The 22,299-nt window shown below is 40.8% G+C and overlaps 1 protein-coding gene across 3 annotated transcripts in view; it reads left to right on the forward strand.

Moving 5' to 3' along the window:
• TBC1D2B (TBC1 domain family member 2B) overlaps nt 1–22,299 on the forward strand; it is a 438,274-nt gene that overhangs the window by 409,474 nt on the left and 6,501 nt on the right. For 2 of the 3 annotated variants that reach the window (XM_053717278.1, XM_053717279.1), the window contains exon 12: nt 15,266–15,387. In XM_053717278.1, the coding sequence (XP_053573253.1) occupies nt 15,266–15,387 (122 nt within the window). Of the gene's footprint in view, nt 1–15,265; nt 15,392–22,299 lie in introns of those variants that run through there. The other variant, XM_053717280.1, reaches the window with a different exon arrangement.

A 22,299-nucleotide genomic window follows, 5' to 3' on the forward strand; every position in this document is an offset into this window, starting at 1 on the left:
AAGACCAAGGGGCATTGCAGTGGCCCCTTACTTGGACGACATTCTGATACAAGCGTCGTCTCTTTCAAAGGCAAAGGCTCACACAGACATCGTTCTGGCCTTTCTCAGATCTCACGGGTGGAAGGTGAACATAGAAAAAAGTTCCCTGTCTCCGTCGACAAGAGTTCCTTTCTTGGGGACAATTATAGATTCTTTAGAAATGAAGATTTTCCTGACAGATGTCAGAAAGTCAAAACTTCTAAACGCTTGTCAAGTTCTTCACTCTGTTCCACGACCTTCCATAGCTCAGTGCATGGAAGTAGTAGGGTTGATGGTTGCAGCAATGGACATAGTTCCTTTTGCGCGAATTCATCTAAGACCATTACAACTGTGCATGCTGAAACAGTGGAATGGGGACTATACAGACTTGTCTCCAGTGATTCAAGTAGATCAGAAGACCAGAGACTCACTCCGTTGGTGGCTAACCCAGGATCACCTGTCCCAGGGAATGAGCTTCCACAGACCAGAGTGGGTCATCGTCACGACCGACGCCAGTCTAGTGGGCTGGGGCGCGGTCTGGGACTCCCTGAAAGCTCAGGGTCTATGGTCTCGGGAAGAGTCTCTTCTCCCGATAAACATTCTGGAACTGAGAGCGATATTCAATACTCTCAGGGCTTGGCCTCAACTAGCAAAGGCCAGATTCATAAGATTCCAATCAGACAACATGACGACTGTTGCTTACATCAACCATCAAGGGGGAACAAGGAGTTCCCTGGCGATGAGAGAAGTGACCAAAATCATAAAATGGGCGGAGGATCACTCCTGCCACCTATCTGCGATCCACATCCCAGGAGTGGAAAACTGGGAGGCGGATTATCTGAGTCGTCAGACATTCCATCCGGGGGAGTGGGAACTCCACCCGGAGATATTTGCCCAGCTGACGCAATTATGGGGCATTCCAGACATGGATCTGATGGCGTCTCGTCAGAACTTCAAGGTTCCTTGCTACGGGTCCAGATCCAGGGATCCCAAGGCGACTCTAGTGGATGCATTAGTAGCGCCTTGGACCTTCAACCTAGCTTATGTGTTTCCACCGTTTCCTCTCATTCCCAGGCTGGTAGCCAGGATCAAACAGGAGAGGGCCTCTGTGATTTTGATAGCTCCTGCGTGGCCACGCAGGACTTGGTATGCAGACCTGGTGGGTATGTCATCGGCTCCACCATGGAAGCTACCTTTGAGACAGGATCTTCTAGTACAGGGTCCATTCTAGTCTCTCTCCAGCTGACGGCTTGGAAATTGAACGCTTGATTTTATCTAAGCGTGGGTTTTCGGATTCTGTGATAGATACTCTGGTACAAGCCAGAAAACCTGTAACTAGAAAAATTTACCATAAAATAGGGAAAAGATATATCTGTTGGTGTGAATCCAAGGGATTCTCATGGAGTAAGATCAAAATTCCTAGGATCCTTTCCTTCCTACAAGAAGGTTTGGATAAGGGATTATCAGCGACTTCTCTAAAGGGACAGATTTCTGCTTTATCTGTCTTGTTACACAAACGACTGGCAGCTGTGCCAGATGTTCAAGCTTTTTTTCAGGCTTTGGTCAGGATCAAGCCTGTTTACAGACCTTTGACTACTCCCTGGAGTCTAAATTTAGTTCTTTCAGTTCTCCAAGGGGTTCCGTTTGAACCTTTACATTCCATAGATATTAAGTTGTTATCTTGGAAAGTTTTGTTTTTAGTTGCTATTTCTTCTGCTAGAAGAGTTTCTGAGTTATCTGCTCTGCAGTGTACTCCGCCCTATCTGGTGTTCCATTCAGATAAGGTTGTTTTGCGTACTAAACCTGGTTTTCTTCCAAAAGTTGTTTCCAACAAGAATATTAACCAGGAAATAGTTGTGCCTTCTTTGTGTCCGAATCCAGTTTCAAAGAAGGAACGTTTGTTACACAATTTAGATGTAGTCCGTGCTTTAAAGTTCTATCTAGAAGCAACAAAGGATTTCAGACAAACATCTTCTCTGTTTGTCATCTATTCTGGTAAAAGGAGAGGTCAAAAAGCTACTGCTACCTCTCTTTCCTTTTGGCTGAAAAGCATCATACGATTGGCTTACGAGACTGTCGGACGGCAGCCTCCTGAAAGAATCACAGCTCACTCTACTAGGGCTGTGGCTTCCACATGGGCCTTCTAGAACGAGGCTTCTGTTGATCAGATATGTAAGGCAGCGACTGGTCTTCCCTGCACACTTTTGCCAAATTCTACAAATTTGATACTTTTGCTTCTTCGGAGGCTATTTTTGGGAGAAAGGTTTTGCAAGCCGTGGTGCTTTCTGTTTAGGTAACCTGATTGGCTCCCTCCCTTCATCTGTGTCCTAAAGCTTTGGTATTGGTTCCCACAAGTTATGGATGACGCCGTGGACCGGACACACCAATGTTGGAGAAAACAGAATTTATGCTTACCTGATAAATTACTTTCTCCAACGGTGTGTCCGGTCCACGGCCCGCCCTGGTTTTTTATTTTAATAGTTTTATTGAGCATAAGGAAAAATATAACAAACAATAAAAGATAATACAGAGTCACAAACTGTTACAGGTTTATACATGTAATACATTACAATCAACGTTATCTTATTGAGTTAGAAGTCCTATCTCTGTATCTCCTCTAGATTTTCCGTAGCTCAGTTTTCAATTTTCTATTGTGAACATTAACATAATAATAAGTTATAACTTAACAGATTAACTATCCGTTGGTTATCCTTATAACAATTCTTAAGTAACTATTTTGATAAGTCTTCTGTGAGTACAATATATTAGAATATCGAAGAGAAGTGTCAGCAGAGGTATAAATGTGAGAAGAGAGAGACAGAGAGGGAGGAGGTGGGGGCGGAGGGGGAGGGAGAGGGAGAGGTAGGGAGTAGAATAGAAGGGACAGGGGGAGGGGAGGGAGAGAGGAGAGAAAAAAAAAAAAAGGTACTGATATTGATTAATTAATCAATCAGTCAATTGGGGGCTGATTGGAGATGAATGCTATTCCGTCCAAAGGGGCATAGGTTGTCCGTTAGTGGTTCCACTTAACCAGGGCATGTGGCCATAGATGGATTCCATAGTTCCATCATTGCCTCATGTAGTTCCATTGTACCATTTTTCATATGTTGATACCGTTCTATTTGAAGCATGGAGGAGACCTGCTCTTTCCAAATCTCAAGTGAGGGAACCTCACTTGATTTCCATCTTTGTGGTACAAGGAGTTTGGCGCTATTTAACATAATATATAGTAGGAGTTTTTTAGATTTACTTCAAATTTTAGGAATGTCTAGAAAGATAAGGATGCCTGGATCTTTTTGTAATTGGATGTTGAGTTTGGTTTCTATTTCAGAGAATATCCCAGACCAGAAACTCTCCATTTCCCTACACGACCACCAGATGTGTATTAAATCTGCCTCCTCCCCACAACCCCTCCAGCATCTGCCGCTGCTCTTTTTGTATATATGACGTATTCTGGCTGGTGTAAGGTACCACCTCGCTAGTAATTTGAAATTCATTTCCATAATATTAGAGGAGATTGTGGCTTCTTTGTGGCATTGTAAGGCATGGTCCCATGCCTCTTGGCTGATTTCTCTTTCTAGGTCTTTAGCCCATTTGAGGGTGAAGGAAGGGTATGCTTTGCCGCTATTGGTCAGTAGTATGTTGTACAATTGAGATATAATATGTCTGGGTTGGGTTTGCTGCGAACATAAATTTTCAAATCTAGTCAGGGGGCGGTTAAATTCTTCTCTTTTCTTATGTGTTTGAACAAAATGTGCTAATTGTGTGTAAGCGAACCATGGAGGGGGGGGGGCCTCCAGTGCCTATCAAGTTCTCCCTTTGTATCAGTTTGCCTCCTTCTAGTATACTTTTTAAGGTGAGTTCTTGTATGTGTGGGGAGGAGCTGGTCAGGGAAGGGAAACCTGCGGTCGGTAAGTCAGGATTGCTCTTGTATGGCGTCATTGGGGAGAGCGTGATGGAGAGGTGGTTGGACGTTATAAGAAGTTTGTCCCATATTAGGAACAATTCGTTCCACAGTGGATATTGTGAAATTTCTATGGATCTTAGTTTTGCAGTGATCCAAGCCCATACTCCCATATTTTCTGAGTTTAGAATTGTTCTGTCAAGTTGGATCCACCGTTTATCTATTGAGTTATAACACCACTCCACCAGGCGTTGCAGGATTGATGCCTGTCTGTAGATTTCTATGTTTGGTACCCCTAACCCCCCTCTATGTCTGGGGAGGAACATAGTAGCTTTTGGGATGCGTGGTCTGATTTTTTGCCAGATGTATTGTCCTATGATCTCTTGAAGGTTTGTAATGTAGTGTCTGGGTAATGGAGTAGGTAGTGTTTGTAATACATACAGGATGCGAGGTAGAAAAGTCATTTTAACTACCTGGACTCTGCTCAACCATGAGATCTGTTTGTTGCTCCAGCTAGATAGATCAGCTGTGATTTGTTCTTGTAGTGGTTTGTAATTGCTTGTGAATAGGTCTTTTGGGTCTGCCGTCAGATGTATACCGAGGTACTTCATTTTGTGGGGTTGGACGACCAGGGGGCTCTCAGATTTTATTTTGAGTATAGTTTCTAAGGGTGCAGTAATGTTTAAGATTTCCGATTTGGAAGCATTTAGATGGAAATTAGAAAATCTACCATATACGTCAAATTCGTCAAGTAATGTTGTCAAAGAGTTCTCTGGGTCGGTTAGCATAAACAAAATATCATCGGCATATAATGCCATTTTATGTTCTGAGTCATTGATTTTGATGCCACTAATCTGGGGGTTCTGCCTAATTTTATGAGCTAGTGCCTCTACCGATAGGGCGAATAGGATTGGGGACAAAGGGCACCCCTGTCTTGTCCCGTTAGTGATCTGGAAGGGATCCGACAGGATGTCGTTAACTCTCACCTTAGCCGTGGGATTGGAGTATAATGCAAATATCTTGGAAATAAATTTGTTACTAATGTTCATTTGTTGTAGAACAGAGCCGAGAAAGCCCCAATTGACCCTGTCAAAGGCCTTCTCGGCATCTGTGGAGACCAAAATCATAGGGATCTGTTTGTTACGGGCGTAGGAGATTAGTTGGAGTATCCTCAACGTATTGTCCTTTGCCTCGCGGCCTGGTACAAAACCTACTTGGTCTGGGTTCACTAACTTGGGTAGTATCCTATTAAGTCTGTCCGCAAGGATTTTAGCGTAAATTTTCACGTCTGCATTAAGCAGGGAAATTGGTCTAAAATTTTCAGGTTTTGTAGGTGGTTTACCCGGTTTGGGAAGGACTGTGATGTATGCTTCCAACATATGTTTGGAGAAGCCGCCTACTTCGTCGATGACATTAAATAATTGTGTGAGATGGGGTGTTAAGTCAGCGGAATACATTCTGTAATATTTACTACCGAAACCATCAGGTCCAGGACTCTTTCCCACTGGGGTGTGTTTAATAGCCATTGAAACTTCCTCGCATGTGATAGGGTGGTCAAGTAATGCTGAGTCTGTTGAGTCTAAGTGGGGTAGTTCCAAGTCAGAGATATATTTATATACGTCGGGGGAACCCCGATACTGATGGTCCTGATTACTAACAGCTGTTGGTTGGGCAATGTTATAAAGAGTCTCATAATATTTTCTAAAGGTTTCTGCAATACTAAAGCTGTCAGTCTTAGTGTGTCCCTTTTTGTCAGTCAAAGTGAGAATATATGATTTTAGGTGTTTACGCTTGAGGGATCTAGCGAGTAAGCGACCCGCTTTATTCCCATAAGTATAATAGTGCTGTTTGAGTGCTAAAGTTTGCTTTTGCTGATCTAGATGTAGGAAGTCCCTAACCTTTGTACGAGCTTGTGATAAAAGATCTAAAAGGGTTGTATTTTCTGGATTCTGTTTATGAGCTCTTTCTGCCTCTGACAGACTTTGTAATAAATCATTATATTTTTCTCTATGTAATTTGCGTATTCTAGCTTTGTGTTTAATCAGAATCCCTCTGATCACACATTTGTGTGCTTCCCATCTATTCACTTCTGAGGTCATATTTATTTTGTTAATTTGGAAATATTCTGGGATGGCTTTCTCTAGGTCTACTCTGACCAGAGGATCATCTAATAAGTGATCATCTAGTCGCCATTGGAACGGGGCAAGAGGTGTTTCGGGCCATTCTACCACGCACAGAACTGGTGCGTGGTCTGACCAGGTGATAGGTAGAATTTTAGACATTTTTATTGTAGATAAAATTAGTGGGTCTGCAAAGAAGTAATCTAATCGGGAGTACACCCCGTGGGGGTGGGATAAAAGGTGTAGTCTCTTCTGGTCGGGTTAGATAGTCTCCATACGTCATGGACAGCTAAGTCTCTGAGGAGGTGGTTAATACACTTGAGGTCTCTTTTGGGAATTGTAGAACTGCCCCCTGATGTATCTAGTTTAGGATCCATAGGGGTATTAAAGTCCCCTCCCATGATGAGTGGGCCTTTCTTCTGGTCTATTATGTGATTAGATAGATGTCTCATAAATGTCTTTTGGTCTTTGTTAGGGAAATAGGTGTTTACAATTGTGATAGGGCGTCCGTATAGCAACCCATGGACAACAATAAACCTGCCTTCCTGATCTTTGTCTGTGTGTATCATTTGAAATGGTATAGATCTTTTAATTAAAATGCCTACACCGTTCTTTTTATTAGGGCCGGAGGCAAAAAAGGCAGTGGGGTAGTCCTTATTGTGCCACTTTGGTTCATGGCCTTTCTTAAAGTGGGACTCCTGCAGGAGGACAATATCCCCACCCAGTCTATTGAGGTCTTTCAGGACAATACAACGTTTCATGGGGCTATTCAAACCCTTAGCATTAATGGTTATGAATTTAAGGGTTTTACATGCCATTATTGAAATATATTTTTTTTTTTTTTTTTAAAAAAAAAAAGGGGGGAGAGGGGGGTTTAGGAAAGGTAGGTAGAGCAAGTAGGAAGAGTAGGAGAAGTTAAGTGTATGTGAGTGTAGTGAAATAAGGGATAGGTGGTAGAAGAGGTGTCTGAGAAAGAGAGTAAAAGGAGTGAAGTTATTACAGAATCAGTAGTGAAGAATGATTCTTGTAACCTGACTACTAAGAGAAGAGTACGGTTACTAATGAAAAGGGAGAGGAAAGAGCCTTGTCTCCTAGGGGTCTTTGAGGAGTGTAAGTCTTGTGTTATATATAATTTAGTTCCCGGTCTATAGGGTCCATATGGATAAGGTCAATCTGGTTCATAATAGTTCTTTTTTGACTTGTGGCATAGAGAGCCAGCCGACTGCTAAGTATGTAAGCCTGAGAGTGTAATTTTCTAATTGTCATGGTGTTTCTAGTGTTGTGTGGAAGCATAAGTTGTTGATTATGTGTTATCAGTAGTGTTTAGGTCAATGTCTAGTCATGTTCTAGTGGTTAGAAAAGTGTAGGTGGGGTTATACGTCAGAGAAAATGAGATGGTAACCCTATTTAAACCGTTGAACATGTCACAGGTAAACATACAGTAAATATAGTAATATATTATATAAAATCATGTAGTTTCACCAACAGAAGGGGGAAAGGTAAAATATTAAACAATTCTGATATGCTTGTAGTTAACTAAATGGTTGGTACATTTTATATTTACAGTGCGTACATACTTTTCCATTATCTAACTATGTAATCAGTATATATCTTATTATTCCACATCCAACACAGTTCCAACTGTCTGTTAAGGTGAGATGATATATTATTTCAAACTGGTGAACAAATCAAATCATCAACGGTTACACATGAAATATTGCATTCTAAAAAACCAACCACTCATAGTTCTAATAAGGAATGACAACATACTGTGATTGTGAACAGCTCCTATGTATCATAAGTTAGCTTGCTATTTAAAACAGATTGTATTAGTACCATAGACATAACTATTTGGTAAACTGCTTTTAATCTAGAAAATGTCTAAGTGATCTAAGGCATGCACAGTGCTTGTAATCTGATATTTACTATATTGTAGTGATGATTGTCAGGAAAAAGTCCAATTTGGGGTGATACAGGTAAGCCCCATTGTCCTTTAAAGAAAACTCAAAGCTTCACATTCTAGTCTCAATTTTTATACAGCCGCCTAAGGCATGAGCTGTTAAGTCTTTTCCAAAAGTGGTAATGGATGACAAAGTGTTCATTTAAACAATATACGATACCTCATCTAGGCGGGGGAGCTGAAGGTTGATTATCATCAGGTTGAGAGGAGGGGGTGATTCTCATGTCATCTGCTTCTGTATCTGGGAAAGAGATCTTGAGGCCCAATTTTTCATTAAGCCTATGAAGGTCGTCCGGGCCACGATAAATTATCGTTTCCCCATTTTTTGTGATGATTAAACTTACTGGGAACCCCCAGCGGTATTGGATTCCCTCTGCTCGGAGTGTGTCGGTAATAAATCTCAGATCTCGGCGCTTCTGGAGGGTGGCAGGGCTTATGTCCGAGAATATTTGAATCTTGATGCCTGCATATGTAATGGGGGACTTAACTCTTGCGTTCTTTAGTACTTCTTCTTTATCAAGGAAATTCAGGAAGCGGACTATGACATCTTGTGGTGGTGCTTTCCCCGCTGGTTTAGGCCTGAGGGCCCTATGCGCCCTTTCTAGAATCATTTCTGGTGCAGACGGAGTGCCCTTAATGGTGCGAAATAAATCTTGCAAGCAGCCCGAAAGGGCAGATGGGATGATGGATTCAGGGATCCCCCTGATTCTCAAATTGTTTTGTCTGTTTCGGTTATCGAGGTCTTCGACTTTGTCTAATAAAAAGTTAATATTTTCTTCATGGTTATGTATTTGTTTTGTAGATTGCTGTACATCATCACATAACATTGTTTGTATATTTTCCAATTTGGCGACTTTTTGCTTTACTTGAGAAATGTCTTTTCGCAATTCACCAAATAAGCCCCTGACCTCCTTCAGCACTTCTTTAATATCATCTTTGGATGACAGGTTTTTTAGGTCCTCTCTTGTTATAAAAGAGCTATTATTGTGTGATGTGTCATGCAATGAGGCCTGAGTTTGTGCCTCAGAGGGATCAGGCCCTTTTTCATTTTGGGGTTCCACTGTCTTAAGGTATTGATTGAGGGTGCTATTTTTCAGTGGTTTTTCCATTCTAGTTGCCCGTTTGCAGGGCATTCCAAATCACCCCTGTTTTGACCAAAAAGTTCCTGTTGTAAGAGTTAGAGCAGGTTTCAAATGCTTTAGCTTAAAATGTGCTTATTGAACCAAGCATAGGCCGTGTCTGGTGTGAAATAAAGTGTGTTTTAATATTTTTAAGGCCTATTTTGTGTCTTTTCCTATTTTTATAAGGCCGTGGGTGTTAAGGGAAGGTAGGAGCCTTACATACTTTACCTCCAGCTCCCCTGTATTCCTGTCTTATCTTTTATTTGATGAATTGATGGCCCCCACCGGAGCAGCACTATCTCGCCGCCCTATCTCACTGAATTAAGGGCCCAATGTGTCGGATGGTTGCCGCTGCGTGACCTTGCACAATAATTCAAATCAGTGCCCTGGTGTTTATCCGGTCGGGTAACAGTCCGCGACCGGAGCTTTGCAGTAGCTGCGTAGTAGGTCTTACTGCTTTCTCTTGGGCCCGAGTTGTAATGGCGCCTGCCGGTTCTGGGTCTTGTTGCGGTAAGATTTGAAAGATCGGTCTCAGCTGCTAAACCAGGTGATTGCTCAGTCGGATAACAGTCCGTGCCACAAGCGATGCCAAAGCCATATGAGGATTATGCGATCCGAAGTAGCTGCATGTAGGTTAGATGATCTGGGCCGTTACAAATGCCTCCTTGCCCACGTCTCACACGGCTTTGTCCAATTTTTGAATCGGGTCTATCCCAGATAATCAGGGGTGCTCTAGATGGGATGAGAGCAGTGTAGATTACCGGGAACTTGAGGTTTGATCCCCTTAAGGAGAAACTTGGCTACGGAGCCTAGTTAGTGTGCGGCCATTTCCCTGCTTGGCCAGGCTCCGCCCCCGCCCTGGTTTTTTAATCAGGTTTGATGAATTTATTTCTTTAACTACAGTCACCACGGCACCCTATAGTTTCTCCTGTTTTTCTCCTGTCCGTCGGTCGAATGACTGGGGTGGGCGGAGCCTAGGAGGGACTATATGGACAGCTTTTGCTGTACTCTTTGCCATTTCCTGTTGGGGAAGAGATATTCCCACAAGTTATGGATGACGCCGTGGACCGGACACACCGTTGGAGAAAGTAATTTATCAGGTAAGCATAAATTCTGTTTTTTATGTTGTTTTTTCTCTTACATTTTGCAAGATGTCTTTATCTGATCCTGCCTCAGTAGTTTCTGCTGGAACATTGCTGCCTGACATCGGTCCTACCAAAGCTAAGTGCATTTGTTGTAAAATTGTTGAAATTATTTTGCCGAATGTCATTTGTAATAGTTGTCATGATAAAACTTGTACATGCAGTTAGTGTATCCATCAGTAATAGCACATTGCCAGTTGTAGTTCCTTTAAAATTTATAGGTATATCATACACATTAAAAGTTGAAGAATTTGTTTGATTCTATTTTGAAGGTTTTTGTCTGCATTTCCACCTTCTAATAAATGTAAAGGTCTTTTAAAACTTCTCATTTAGTTGATGAAATTTCAAATTACCAACAACATAATTTATCCTCTTCTGATGAGGATCTATCTGATACAGAAGATCCTTCCTCAGACATTGACACTTGACAAATCTACTTATTTATTTAAAATAGAGTATATGCGTTCTTTATTAAAAGAAGTGTTAATTATTTTGGATATTGAGGTAGCCAGTCCTAGTGATGTTCAGTCTAATAAACGTTTAAATGCTGTTTTTAAACCTCCTGTGGTTTCTCCAGGGGTTTTTCCTATTCCTTAGGCTATTTCTGATATGATTTCTAGGGAGTGGAATAAACCAGGTACTTCTTTTATTCCTTCTTCAAGGTTTAAAAAATTGTATCCTTTTCCATCAAAATCTATAGCGTTTTGGGAAAAAATCCCCAAAGTTGATGGGGCTATTTCTACTCTTGCTAAACGTACCACTATTTCTATGGAAGATAGTACTTCCTTTTAAGGATCCTTTAGATAGGAAGCTTGAATTGGCCTATTTATATTCAGGTCATCTTCTCAGACCTGCAATTTCTTTGGCTGACGTTGCGGCTGCATCAACCTTCTGGTTGGAGAATTTAGCGCAACAGGAATTGGATTCTGACTTATCTAGCATTATTCGCTTATTGCAATATGCTAATCATTTTATTGTGATGCAATTTTTGATATTATCAAAATTGATGTTAGATCCATGTCTTTAGCTATTTTAGCTAGAAGAGCTTTGTGGCTTAAATCTTGGAATGCTGATATGACTTCTAAATCAACGTTGCTATCTCTCTCTTTCCAAGGTAATACATTATTTGGTTCTCAGTTGGATTCTATTATTTCAACTGTCACTGGGGGAAGGATTAAAAATCTAAGGGTAAATCTAAGGCTTCTAACCATTTTCATTCCTTTCGTCAGAATAAGGAACAAAAACTCAATCTTCCCCCCAAGGAGTCTGCTTCCAATTGGAAGCCTTCCTCAAGTTGGAATAAATCCAAGCCATTTAGAAAACCAAAGTCAGCCCCTAAGTCCGCATGAAGGTGCGGCCCTCATTCCAGCTCAGCTGGTAGGGGGCAGATTAAGGTTTTTCAAGATATTTGGATAAAATCTGTCCAAAATCAATGGATTCAGAGCATTGTCTCTCAAGGGTATCGAATAGGATTCAGAGTAAGACCTCCTGTGAGAAGATTTTTTTCTCTCACGTGTCCCAGTAAATCCAGTAAAAACTCAGGCTTTCCTGAAGTGTGTTTCAGACCTGGAGTCTTCAGGGGTAATTTAATCATGCCAGTTCCTCCTCAGGAACAATGTTTGGGGTTTTATTCAAATCTATTCATTGTACCAAAGAAGGAAAATTTATTCAGACCAGTTCTGGATCTGAAAAATTTTGAATCGTTATGTAAGAGTACCAACTTTCAAGATGGTGACTATAAGGACTATTCTGCCTTTTGTTCAGCAAGGACATTATATGTCCACAATAGACTTTCAGGATGCATACCTTCATATTCTGATTCATCCAGAACATTATCAGTTTCTGAGATTCTCTTTTCTAAACAAGCATTACCAATTTGTTGCTCTTCCATTTGGCCTAGCAACAGCTCCAAGAATCTTTTCAAAGGTTCTGGGTGCCCTACTCTCTGTATTCAGAGAACAGGGTATTGCAGTGTTTCCTTATTTGGATGATATCTTGGTACTAGCTCAGTCTTTGCGTACTGCAGAATCTCACACAAATCAACTAGTGTTGTTTCTCTGGAAACATGGTTGGAGGATCAATTTACCAAAAGTTTCTTGATTCCTCAGACAAGGGTCACCTTTTTTAGGCTTCCAGATAGATTCAGTGTCCATGACTCTGTCTCTAATAGACAAGAGACGTTTAAAATTGGTTGCAGCATGCCGGCACCTTCAGTCTCAGTCATTCCCTTCAGTGGCTATGTGCATGGAAGTTTTAGGTCTCATGACTGCAGCATCGGACGCGATTCCCTTTGCTCGTTTTCACATGAGACCTCTACAGCTTTGTATGCTGAATCAATGTACGACACTCTCTGACATGGTGGATAGATCACCATCACTTAGTTCAAGGGGCTTCTTTTGTTCGGCCAACCTGGACTGTGATCACAACAGATGCAAGTCTTTCAGGTTGCGGAGCTGTTTGGGGATCTCTGACAGCACAAGGGGTTTGGATATCTCAAGAGGCGAGATTACCAATACATATTTTAGAACTCCTTGCAATTCTCAGAGCTCTTCAGTTTTGGCCTCTGCTAAAGAGAGAACCGTTCATTTGTTTTCAGACAGACAATATCACAACAGTGGCATATGTCAATCATCAGGGTGGGACTCACAGTCCCCAAGCTATGAAAAAGTATCTCGGATACTTGTTTGGGCGGAATCCAGCTCTTGTCTAATCTCTGTGGTGCTTATCCCAGGTGTAGACAATTGGGAGGCGGATTATCTCAGCCGCCAGACTTTACATCCAGAGGAGTGGTCTCTCCATCCAGATGTGTTTTCTTAGATTGTTCAGTTGTGGGGTCTTCCAGAGATAGATCTCATGGCCTCTCATCTTAACAAGAAACTTCCCAGATACCTGTCCAGGTCCAGGGATGTTCAGGCGGAAGCAGGGGATGCGCTGACACTTCCTTGGTGTTATCATCCTGTTTTCCCGCCTCTAGTTCTCCTTCCAAGAGTGATCTCCAAAATCATTATGGAACAATCATTTGTGTTGCTGGTGGCTCCAGCATGGCCACACAGGTTTTGGTATGCGGATCTGGTTTGGATGTCCAGTTGCCCGCTTTGGCCACTTCTGTTCGGCCAGACCTACTATCTCAAGGTCCTTTTTTCCATCAGGATCTCAAATCATTAAATTTGAAGGTATGGAAATTGAATGCTTAGTACTAAGTCATAGAGGTTTCTCTGACTCAGTGATTAATACTATGTTACAAACTCGTAAATCTGTTTCTAGAAAGACTTATTATAGAGTTTGGAAGACTTTCATTTTATGGTGTCCTTCTCATAAATTCTCCTGGCATTCTTTTAGAATTCCTAGGATTTTACAGTTTCTTCAGGACGGTTTGGATAAGGGTTTGTCTGCAAGTTCCTTGAAAGGACAAATCTCCGCTCTTTCTGTTTTATTTCACAGAAAGATTGCTATACTTCCTGATATACACTGTTTTGTACAGGCTTTAGTTCTTATTAAGCCTGTTATTTAATCAATTTCTCCTCTTTGGAGTCTTAATTTGGTTCTGACGATTTTACAGGTTCTTCCATTTGAACCTATGCATTTTTTGGACATTGAACTACTTTCTTGGAAAGTGTTGTTCCTTTTGGCCATCTCTTCTGCTAGAAGAGTTTCTGAGTTATCTGCTCTTTCTTGTGAGTCTCCTCTTCTTATTTTTTCATCAGGATAAGGCAGTTTTGCGGACTTCTTTTTAATTTTTACCTAAGGTTGTGAATTCTAACAACATTAGTAGAGAAATTGTTGTCCCTTCCTTGTGTCCTAATCCTAAGAATTCTTTGGAAAGTTCCTTACATTCTTTGGATGTGGTAAGAGCTTTGAAATATTATGTGGAAACTACTAAAGATTTCAGGAAGACTTCCAGTCTATTTGTTTTATTTTCTGGTCCTAGGAAAGGTCAGAAGGCTTCTGCTGTTTCCTTGGCTTCTTGGTTGAAACTTTTGATTCATCAAGTTTATTTTGAGTCGGGTCAGGCCCCGCCTCAGAGAATTACAGCTCATTCTACTAGATCAGTCTCCACTTCGTGGGCTTTTAAGAATGAAGCTTCAGTTGATCAGATTTGCAAAGTGGCAACTTGGTCCTCTTTGCATTCATTTACTAAATTCTACCGTTTTTATGTATTTGCTTCTTCGGAAGCAGTTTTTGGTAGAAAAGTTCTTCAGGCAGCTGTTTCAGTTTGATTCTTCTGCTTTTGATTTAAGTTTTTTTTCTTTCAAATGAAATAAACTTATATTTTTGGGTTGTGGATTAATTTTTTTCAGCAGATTATGGCTGTTTTTATTTTATTCCCGCCCTCTCTAGTGACTCTTGAGTGGAAGATCCACAATTATTTCCAAATTTCCTTTGTTGATGCTTTCTACTCCTTTCTTTATCACCCCACTGCTTGGCTATTCGTTAAACTGAATTGTGGGTGTGGTGAGGGGTGTATTTATAGGCATTTTGAGGTTTGGGAAACTTTGCCCCTCCTGGTAGGATTGTATATCCCATATGTCACTAGCTCATGGACCAATATGAAAGAAATTAATTTATCAGGTAAGTTCTTACATAAATTATGTTTTTTGTGACAATTATCACCCGAAAACGGCAAATAAAGGAAGGGGTGCTTTCTATTAGTTCATTGTTCACCATATTAGTTACTTAAAAAAGCTGAAAATTATAATCTCAATGTACAATCAATTAAATAACGTTTTCCATTGTTTTGCGTAATAAATACAAAAAACATGGGTATTCCCATGCTGCACCCCTTAGAAAAAAAAGGTATAAATACCTATCCCCAAATAAGTATAGCACAATTAATTGGATACTACTACCATAGAACAGATGCTTTATTGGTGTGCCTGAGGAATGATTTCTTTCTTTCTTTTTTCATTGTTACATGCACAAGAACTGAAATAGTCTGATAATATTGTTTACAGTTTTTGATGTATCTGCATTTAACTTGTATCACATCCTTTTACATACAGGTTATTTTCCGCTTTGCTTTGGGATTATTTAAATACAAAGAGGAAGACATTTTGAAGCTACAAGACTCAATGTCCATATTTAAATACCTGAGGTATTTTACTAGGACCATCCTTGATGCACGGTAGGTTCTCTTCACTGCTAGAGACAGTAGGCATAAAATATTGCTATTACAGCAGAAACATTAGACAGTTCTGTGTAATGAATCTTTAAGCAATAGTGAATTCCCATGGTTGCTTCATACATTGCAGTATTTTAGACCATTGACAACTATTTTACTTACCAGAACTGATTATACAAATGTTTGGATTCTAATTGTATAACTGGAACTCCTTGTTTGAGATGTGTAACCGAGAGACTTTTAGTCATTGGTTAAAAAGGAAACAGTTTAGTTCTGCACTTGACTCAGTCTCTAATAATCCAATCACGCTAGTTAGGATAAATCATTTTTTAAAGTCACCTTTTTAGAGGCATTACTCGTAGAAAATTGGCAGCCCATGATCTGTTTGAGGTCCTCAAAGGCTTCTCTACATCCCACTCTAGAGCAGAAAGCAATTGTCTCCCCTGCATCCCAGAAAACACAGTTTTTTTTAACAAAGATATGACGAGTCCACGGATTTCATCCTTACTTGTGGGATATTAACCTCCTGCTAACAGGAAGTGGCAAAGAGCACCAAAGCAGAGCTGTATATATAGCCCCTCCCCTTCCCCTCCACCCCAGTCATTCTCTTTGCCTGTGTTTATACTAGGAAGACATGGTAAAGTGAGATGTTAGTTTTAGTTTCTTCAATCAAGAAGTTTTTTATTTTAAATGGTACCGGTGCATGCTATTTTCCTCAGGGGGATATGGAAGAAGATTTCTGCCCTGAGGTTTGATGATCTTAGCATTTGTAACTAAGATCCACGCTGGTTCCCACAAGACTTCTGAAGGTAACCATGAGACATCTTCAGTGTGGAGACCGGTTTCATGCTACAAGCATCATTAAGGTATGTGCAGCCTTTTTTTCTGAGGAGACTTGGTGTATCAGAACTGGCTGGCATTATTTCCCTGTATGGGAATGGGGTAAGCAGTAAAACCTATTTTAATAAGAGGGGTGTTACTGGAGTCCCTATTTTATATTTATCATTAGTTGATATTTGAGCATTATGTGACATGGGAGACAATATAAAAAACGATGTTTTATGTTTTTTATTTTTGGCACTTAAAACGTATTGGTTTTATGCTTGAGGGTTATATTGTGTGTGTATTTTTACTTTAGTGCAAAACTGCATTTCCATGTGGTGTTGTTTGGGCCTACTCTGACTTTTGACCTTAAGGGGCAGAGCCTATTTTGGCGCAATTTCTTCAGGCTTAGCAGCAGCAAACAGTAACTCGTTGGCTCCTGGACTGTGTAGCTGGTCTGAAGGGTTGGAAACTTGATTCGAAGTACCCTGGGGGCAGGTAGGCGCCACAGCAGAGCTGTGGCGAGGTGCAGAGTGTATTTTTATCTATCTTTTGACTACATGTTGATATAAGTACTTCTAAAGCCTTATTTCTGCCCTTTTTGGATTAACCAACGATATTAAGTTAAATTTGGGAATAATTTAACGTTTTTTGTGCATTTTGGAAAAATTGTTCACTTTTTCTTTTCTTAAAGGCACAGTACACGTTTTTTCTAATGTTTATTTTATGCTATAAATAAGTGTTTAAACGACTTTTGTGGTATTACTAGTCTGTTCAACATGTCTGACATTGAGGTTTCTCATTGTTCTATGTGTTTAGAAGCTATTGTGCAACCCCCTCTAACATTGTGTAACTTTTGTACTGAAAGAGCTTTACAATGTAAAAAGCATATTTTAAATAAAGTAAGTGTGCCTAGGGATGATTCTCAGTCTGAAGAGAATCAGGATATGCCATCCAATTCTCCCCAAGTGTCACAACCTTTTATGCCCACACAAGCGACGGCTAGTGCGTCTAATTCCTTTACTCTGCAGGAGATGGCTGCAGTTATGTCAACTACCCTTACAGAGGTATTGTCTAAATTACCAGTGTTGCAGGGTAAACGCAGTAGGTCAAGTATTAATGTAAATACTGAATCCTCTGATGCTTTATTAGCTATTTCCGATGTTCCCTCACAGTGCTCTGAGTTGGGGATCAGGGAATTACTGTCTGAGGGTGAAATTTCTGATTCATGGGAATGTTTTGCCTCAGACAGATTCGGATGCTATGTCATTTAAATTTAAGCTTGAACACCTCCGCCTGTTGCTTAGGGAGGTTTTAGCGAACTCTGGATGATTGTGATCCTATTGTGATTCCTCCAGAGAAATTGTGTAAAATGGATAAATATTTGGAAGTTCCTACTTACACTGATGTTTTTCCGGTTCCTAAGAGAATTTCAGAAATTATTAGTAAGGAATGGGATAGACCAGGTATACCGTTTTCTCCCTCTCCTAATTTTAAGAAAATGTTTCCTATATCAGATACCATTCGGGACTCATGGCAAACAGTCCCAAGGTAGAGGGAGCTATATCTTCCCTAGCTAAGCGTACTACTATACCCATTGAGGATATTTGTGCTTTCAAGGATCCTATGGATAAGAAATTAGAGGGTCTATTAAAGAAATTATTTGTTAATAAGGGATTTCTTTTACAACCTACGGCTTGCATTGTTCCAGTAACTACTGCAGCAGCTTTTTGGTTTGAGGCTCTAGAAGAGTCTCTTAAGGTTGAGCCTCCATTAGATGACATTCTAGATAGAATAAGGCTCTTAAGCTAGCTAATTCTTTTATTACTGATGCCGCTTTTCAAATTGCTAAGTAGCGGCAAAAAATGCAGGATTTGCTATTTTAGCACGTAGAGCATTGTGGCTCAAATCTTGGTCTGCTGATGTGTCATCAAAACATAAGCTTTTAGCTATTCCCTTTAAAGGTAAGACCCTTTTTGGGCCAGAATTGAAGGAGATCATTTCTGATATTACAGGAGGTAAGGGCCATGCCCTACCTCAGGATAGGTCGGTTAAAATGAGGGGTAAACAGAATAATTTTTGTTTCTTTCAGAACTTTAAAGGAGGACCCCCTGCTTCTTCTTCTTCCACAAAGCAGCATGAAGGGGTGGCCTTCGATCCGGGACCAGATCTAGTAGGGGCCAGACTTTCTTTCTTTGCTCAGGCTTGGGCAAGAGATGTTCAGGATTCCTGGGCACTAGAAATAGTGACCCACGGTTATCAATTGGAAATTATCTGTAAACCAGATAAAGAGAGAGGCGTTCTTACGCTGTATAAAAGACCTTTTTACTATGGGAGTAATCTGTCCTGTTCCAAAATTGAAACAGGGACAGGGGTTTTACTCAAACCTATTTGTGGTCCCCAGAAAAGAGGGAACGTTCAGACCCATTTTGGACCTCAAGTGTCTAAACAAATTTCCATCATTCAAGATGGAGACAATTCGAACGATTTTGCCAATGATCCAGGAGGGTCAATATATGACTACCGTGGATTTGAAGGATGCTTACCTTCATATTCCAATCCACAAAGATCATCATCGGTTTCTAAGTTTTGCCTTCTTGGACAAACATTATCAGTTCGTGGCTCTTTCTTTCGGGTTGGCCACAGCACCCAGAATCTTCACAAAGGTTCTAGGGTCTCTTTTAGCGGTTCTCAGACCGCAAGGGATAGCGGTGGCACCTTATCTGGATGATATTCTGATTCAGGCATCAACATATCATCTGACAAAATCTCACACGGACACAGTGTTGTCTTTTCTGAGAACTTACGGCTGGAAGGTGAACATAGAGAAGAGTTCACTTGTTCCACAGACAAGGGTTCCTTTCTTGGGAACTCTGATAGATTCGGTAGCCATGAAAGTATTTCTGACGGAGGTCAGAAAATCAAAGATTTTGAATGCTTGCCGAGCACTTCTGTCCATTCCTCGGCCATCAGTGACTCAGTGTATGGAGGTAATCGGATTAATGGTAGCGGCAATGGACATCATTCCGTTTGCTCGCTTTCATCTCAGGCCACTGCAACTGTGCATGCTCGGTCAGTGGAATGTGGATTATGCGGATTTATCTCCAAAGATAATTCTGGATCAAGAGACCAGAAACTCTCTTCTTTGGTGGTTGTCGCCAGATCATCTGTCCCAGGGTACTTGTTAGACCCTCGTGGGTGATAGTGACAACAGATGCCAGCCTTCTGGGCTTGGGTGCAGTTTGGAACTCCCTGAAGGCTCAGGGTGTTTGGACTCAGGTGGAGTCTCTACTTCCAATCAATATTCTGGAACTGAGAGCAATATTCAATGCTCTTCAGGCGTGGCCTCAGTTGGCTTCGGCCAAATTCATCAGATTCCAGTCGGACAACATAACGACTGTGGCATATGTCAATCATCAGGGGGGAACAAGGAGTTCCTTAGTGATGATAGAAGTATCCAAGATAATCAGTTGGGCAGAGGCCCACTCTTGTCATCTGTCAGCGATCTACATCCCAGGGGTAGAGAACTGGGAAGCAGATTTTCTAAGTCGACAGTCTTTTCATCCGGGGGAGTGGGAACTTCACCTGGAGGTATTTGCCTCATTGATTCTCAGATGGGGCAGACCGGAATTGGATTTGATGGCCTCTCGTCAGAATGCCAAGCTTCCAATATACGGATCCCGGTCAAGGGATCCTCAGGCCGAACTGATAGATGCCTTGGCCGTTACATTGGTTGTTCAGCCTAACTTATGTGTTTCCGCCGTTTCCTCTCCTCCCACGCGTGATTGCTCGAATCAAACAAGAGAGAGCTTCAGTGATCCTGATAGCGCCTGCGTGGCCACGCAGGACTTGGTATGCGGATCTAGTGGACATGTCCTCTCTGCCACCTTGGAAAATTCCGTTGAGACAGGACCTTCTCATTCAAGGTCCTTTCCAACATCCAAATCTAATTTCTCTGCAACTGACTGCGTGGAGATTGAACGCTTGATTTTATCGAAGTGAGGATTCTCTGATTCAGTTATCATCCTAGAAAGATCTATCATAAGATATGGCGTAAATATCTTTATTGGTGTGAATCCAAGGGTTACTCATGGAGTAAAGTTAGTATTCCTAGGATTTTGCCTTTTCTCCAAGAAGGATTGGAGAAAGGGTTATCAGCAAGTTCCTTAAAGGGACAAATTTCAGCTTTGTCAATTCTGTTTCACAAACGTTTGGCAAATGTATCAGATGTTCAGTCTTTTTGTCAGGCTCTATCTAGAATTAAGCCTGTATTTAGACCTATTACTCCTCCCTGGAGTTTGAATTTAGTTCTTCGAGTTCTGCAAGGGGTTCGGTTTGAACCTTTGCATTCCATAGATATTAAACTATTATCTTGGAAAGTTCTGTTTTTGGTTGCTATTCTGCTCGAAGAGTTTCTGAGCTTTCAGCATTACAGTGTGATTTGCCTTATCTCATATTTCATTCTGCTAAGGTGGTTTTACGTACCAAACCTGTGTTCCTTCCTAAGGTTGTTTCGAATAAGAATATTAATCAGGAAATTGTTGTTCCTTCCTTGTGTCCTAATCCTTCTTCTAAGAAGGAGCGTCTATTACATAACTTGGACATGGTCCGTGCCTTAAAGTTTTACTTACAGGCAACTAAGGATTTCTGTCAATAATCTTCATTATTCATTGTTTATTCTGGAAAGCATAGGGGTCAGAAAGCTACAGCTACCTCTCTTTCTTTTTGGCTGAGAAGTATCATCCGCCTGGCATATGAGACTGCTGGACAGCAGCCTCCTGAAAGAATTACGGCTCATTCTACTAGGGCTGTGGCTTCCACATGGGCTTTAAAAAACGATGCATCTGTGGAACAGATTTGTAAGGCTGCGACTTGGTCGTCCCTTCACAATTTTTCCAAATTTTCCAAATTTGATACTTTTGCTTCTTCTGAGGCTACCTTCCGTTTAGGTTCCTGTCTTGTCCCTCCATTTCATCCGTGTCCTATTGCTTTGGTATTGGTTTCCCACAAGTAAGGATGAAATCCGTGGACTTGTCATATCTTTGTAAAAGAAAACTAAATTTATGCTTACCTGATAAATTACTTTCATTTACAATATGACGAGTCCACGGCCCTCCCTGTTATTTTAAGACAGGTTTATTTTATTTTTTGAAAACTTCAGTCACCTCTGCACCTTTTTAGCCTTTCCTTTTCTCTTCCTATAACCTTCGGCCAAATGACTGAGGGTGGAGGGGAAGGGGAGGGGCTATATATACAGCTCTGCTGTGGTGCTCTTTGCCACTTCCTGTTAGCAGGAGGTTAATATCCCACAAGTAAGGATGAAATCCGTGGACTCGTCATATCGTAAAAGAAAGTAATTTATCAGGTAAGCATAGATTTAGTTTTTCCTTTAATATAGTTCCAATGACTTGTTATACCAGCTATCGAGAATAAAATGTATGATAAATTGCTTCTTTGGGTTTATTTGTGTATATGAAATAGCAAGTTTTGGGTTATCTCTTTCTGTATCACACATGCTTCCTTATTTTATATATATCTCAATACCAAAGCCCAATAGGCTTAGAGAGAACGATGGAATATTAACATTTTATTGCTTATCTATCCTACACCCCACTGGGAGTGTACTTTATTTTGCTGGCTGTATAGCTTGTCAAAAGTCTATACTTTAAGTATAGAAACTTTCAGTATAGGTGGGGATACCACAGGATAAATTCGCTATTTCTAAGTGCCAAAAATAAGGGCAAATGAGCTACTTGTAAACAATTTAATACACTCAGTCAGGTAAAATGGTTCATTGGTAACAAATTAAAGGGGATAAAAAAATTGGGTAAATTGTCCCTTCAATATATTCCTAATGTCTTGCTATACCTACTGCAGAGAATGAAATATATGGGAAATTGTTGCTTCATATTTATTATTGTATTTTAACTAGCTGGTTGTGCTCACTAGTCATCACCTCTGGTTCTCAAGGGCATGCCCATAAAGGGACACTGAACCCAATTTTTTTCTTTCCTGATTCACATAGAGCATACAATTTTAAGCAACTTTCTGATTTACTCCTATTATCAAGTTTTCTTCTTTCTCTTTCTATCT

Source organism: Bombina bombina, chromosome 6 (assembly GCF_027579735.1).
Source record: "Bombina bombina isolate aBomBom1 chromosome 6, aBomBom1.pri, whole genome shotgun sequence".
NCBI lineage: Eukaryota > Metazoa > Chordata > Amphibia > Anura > Bombinatoridae > Bombina > Bombina bombina.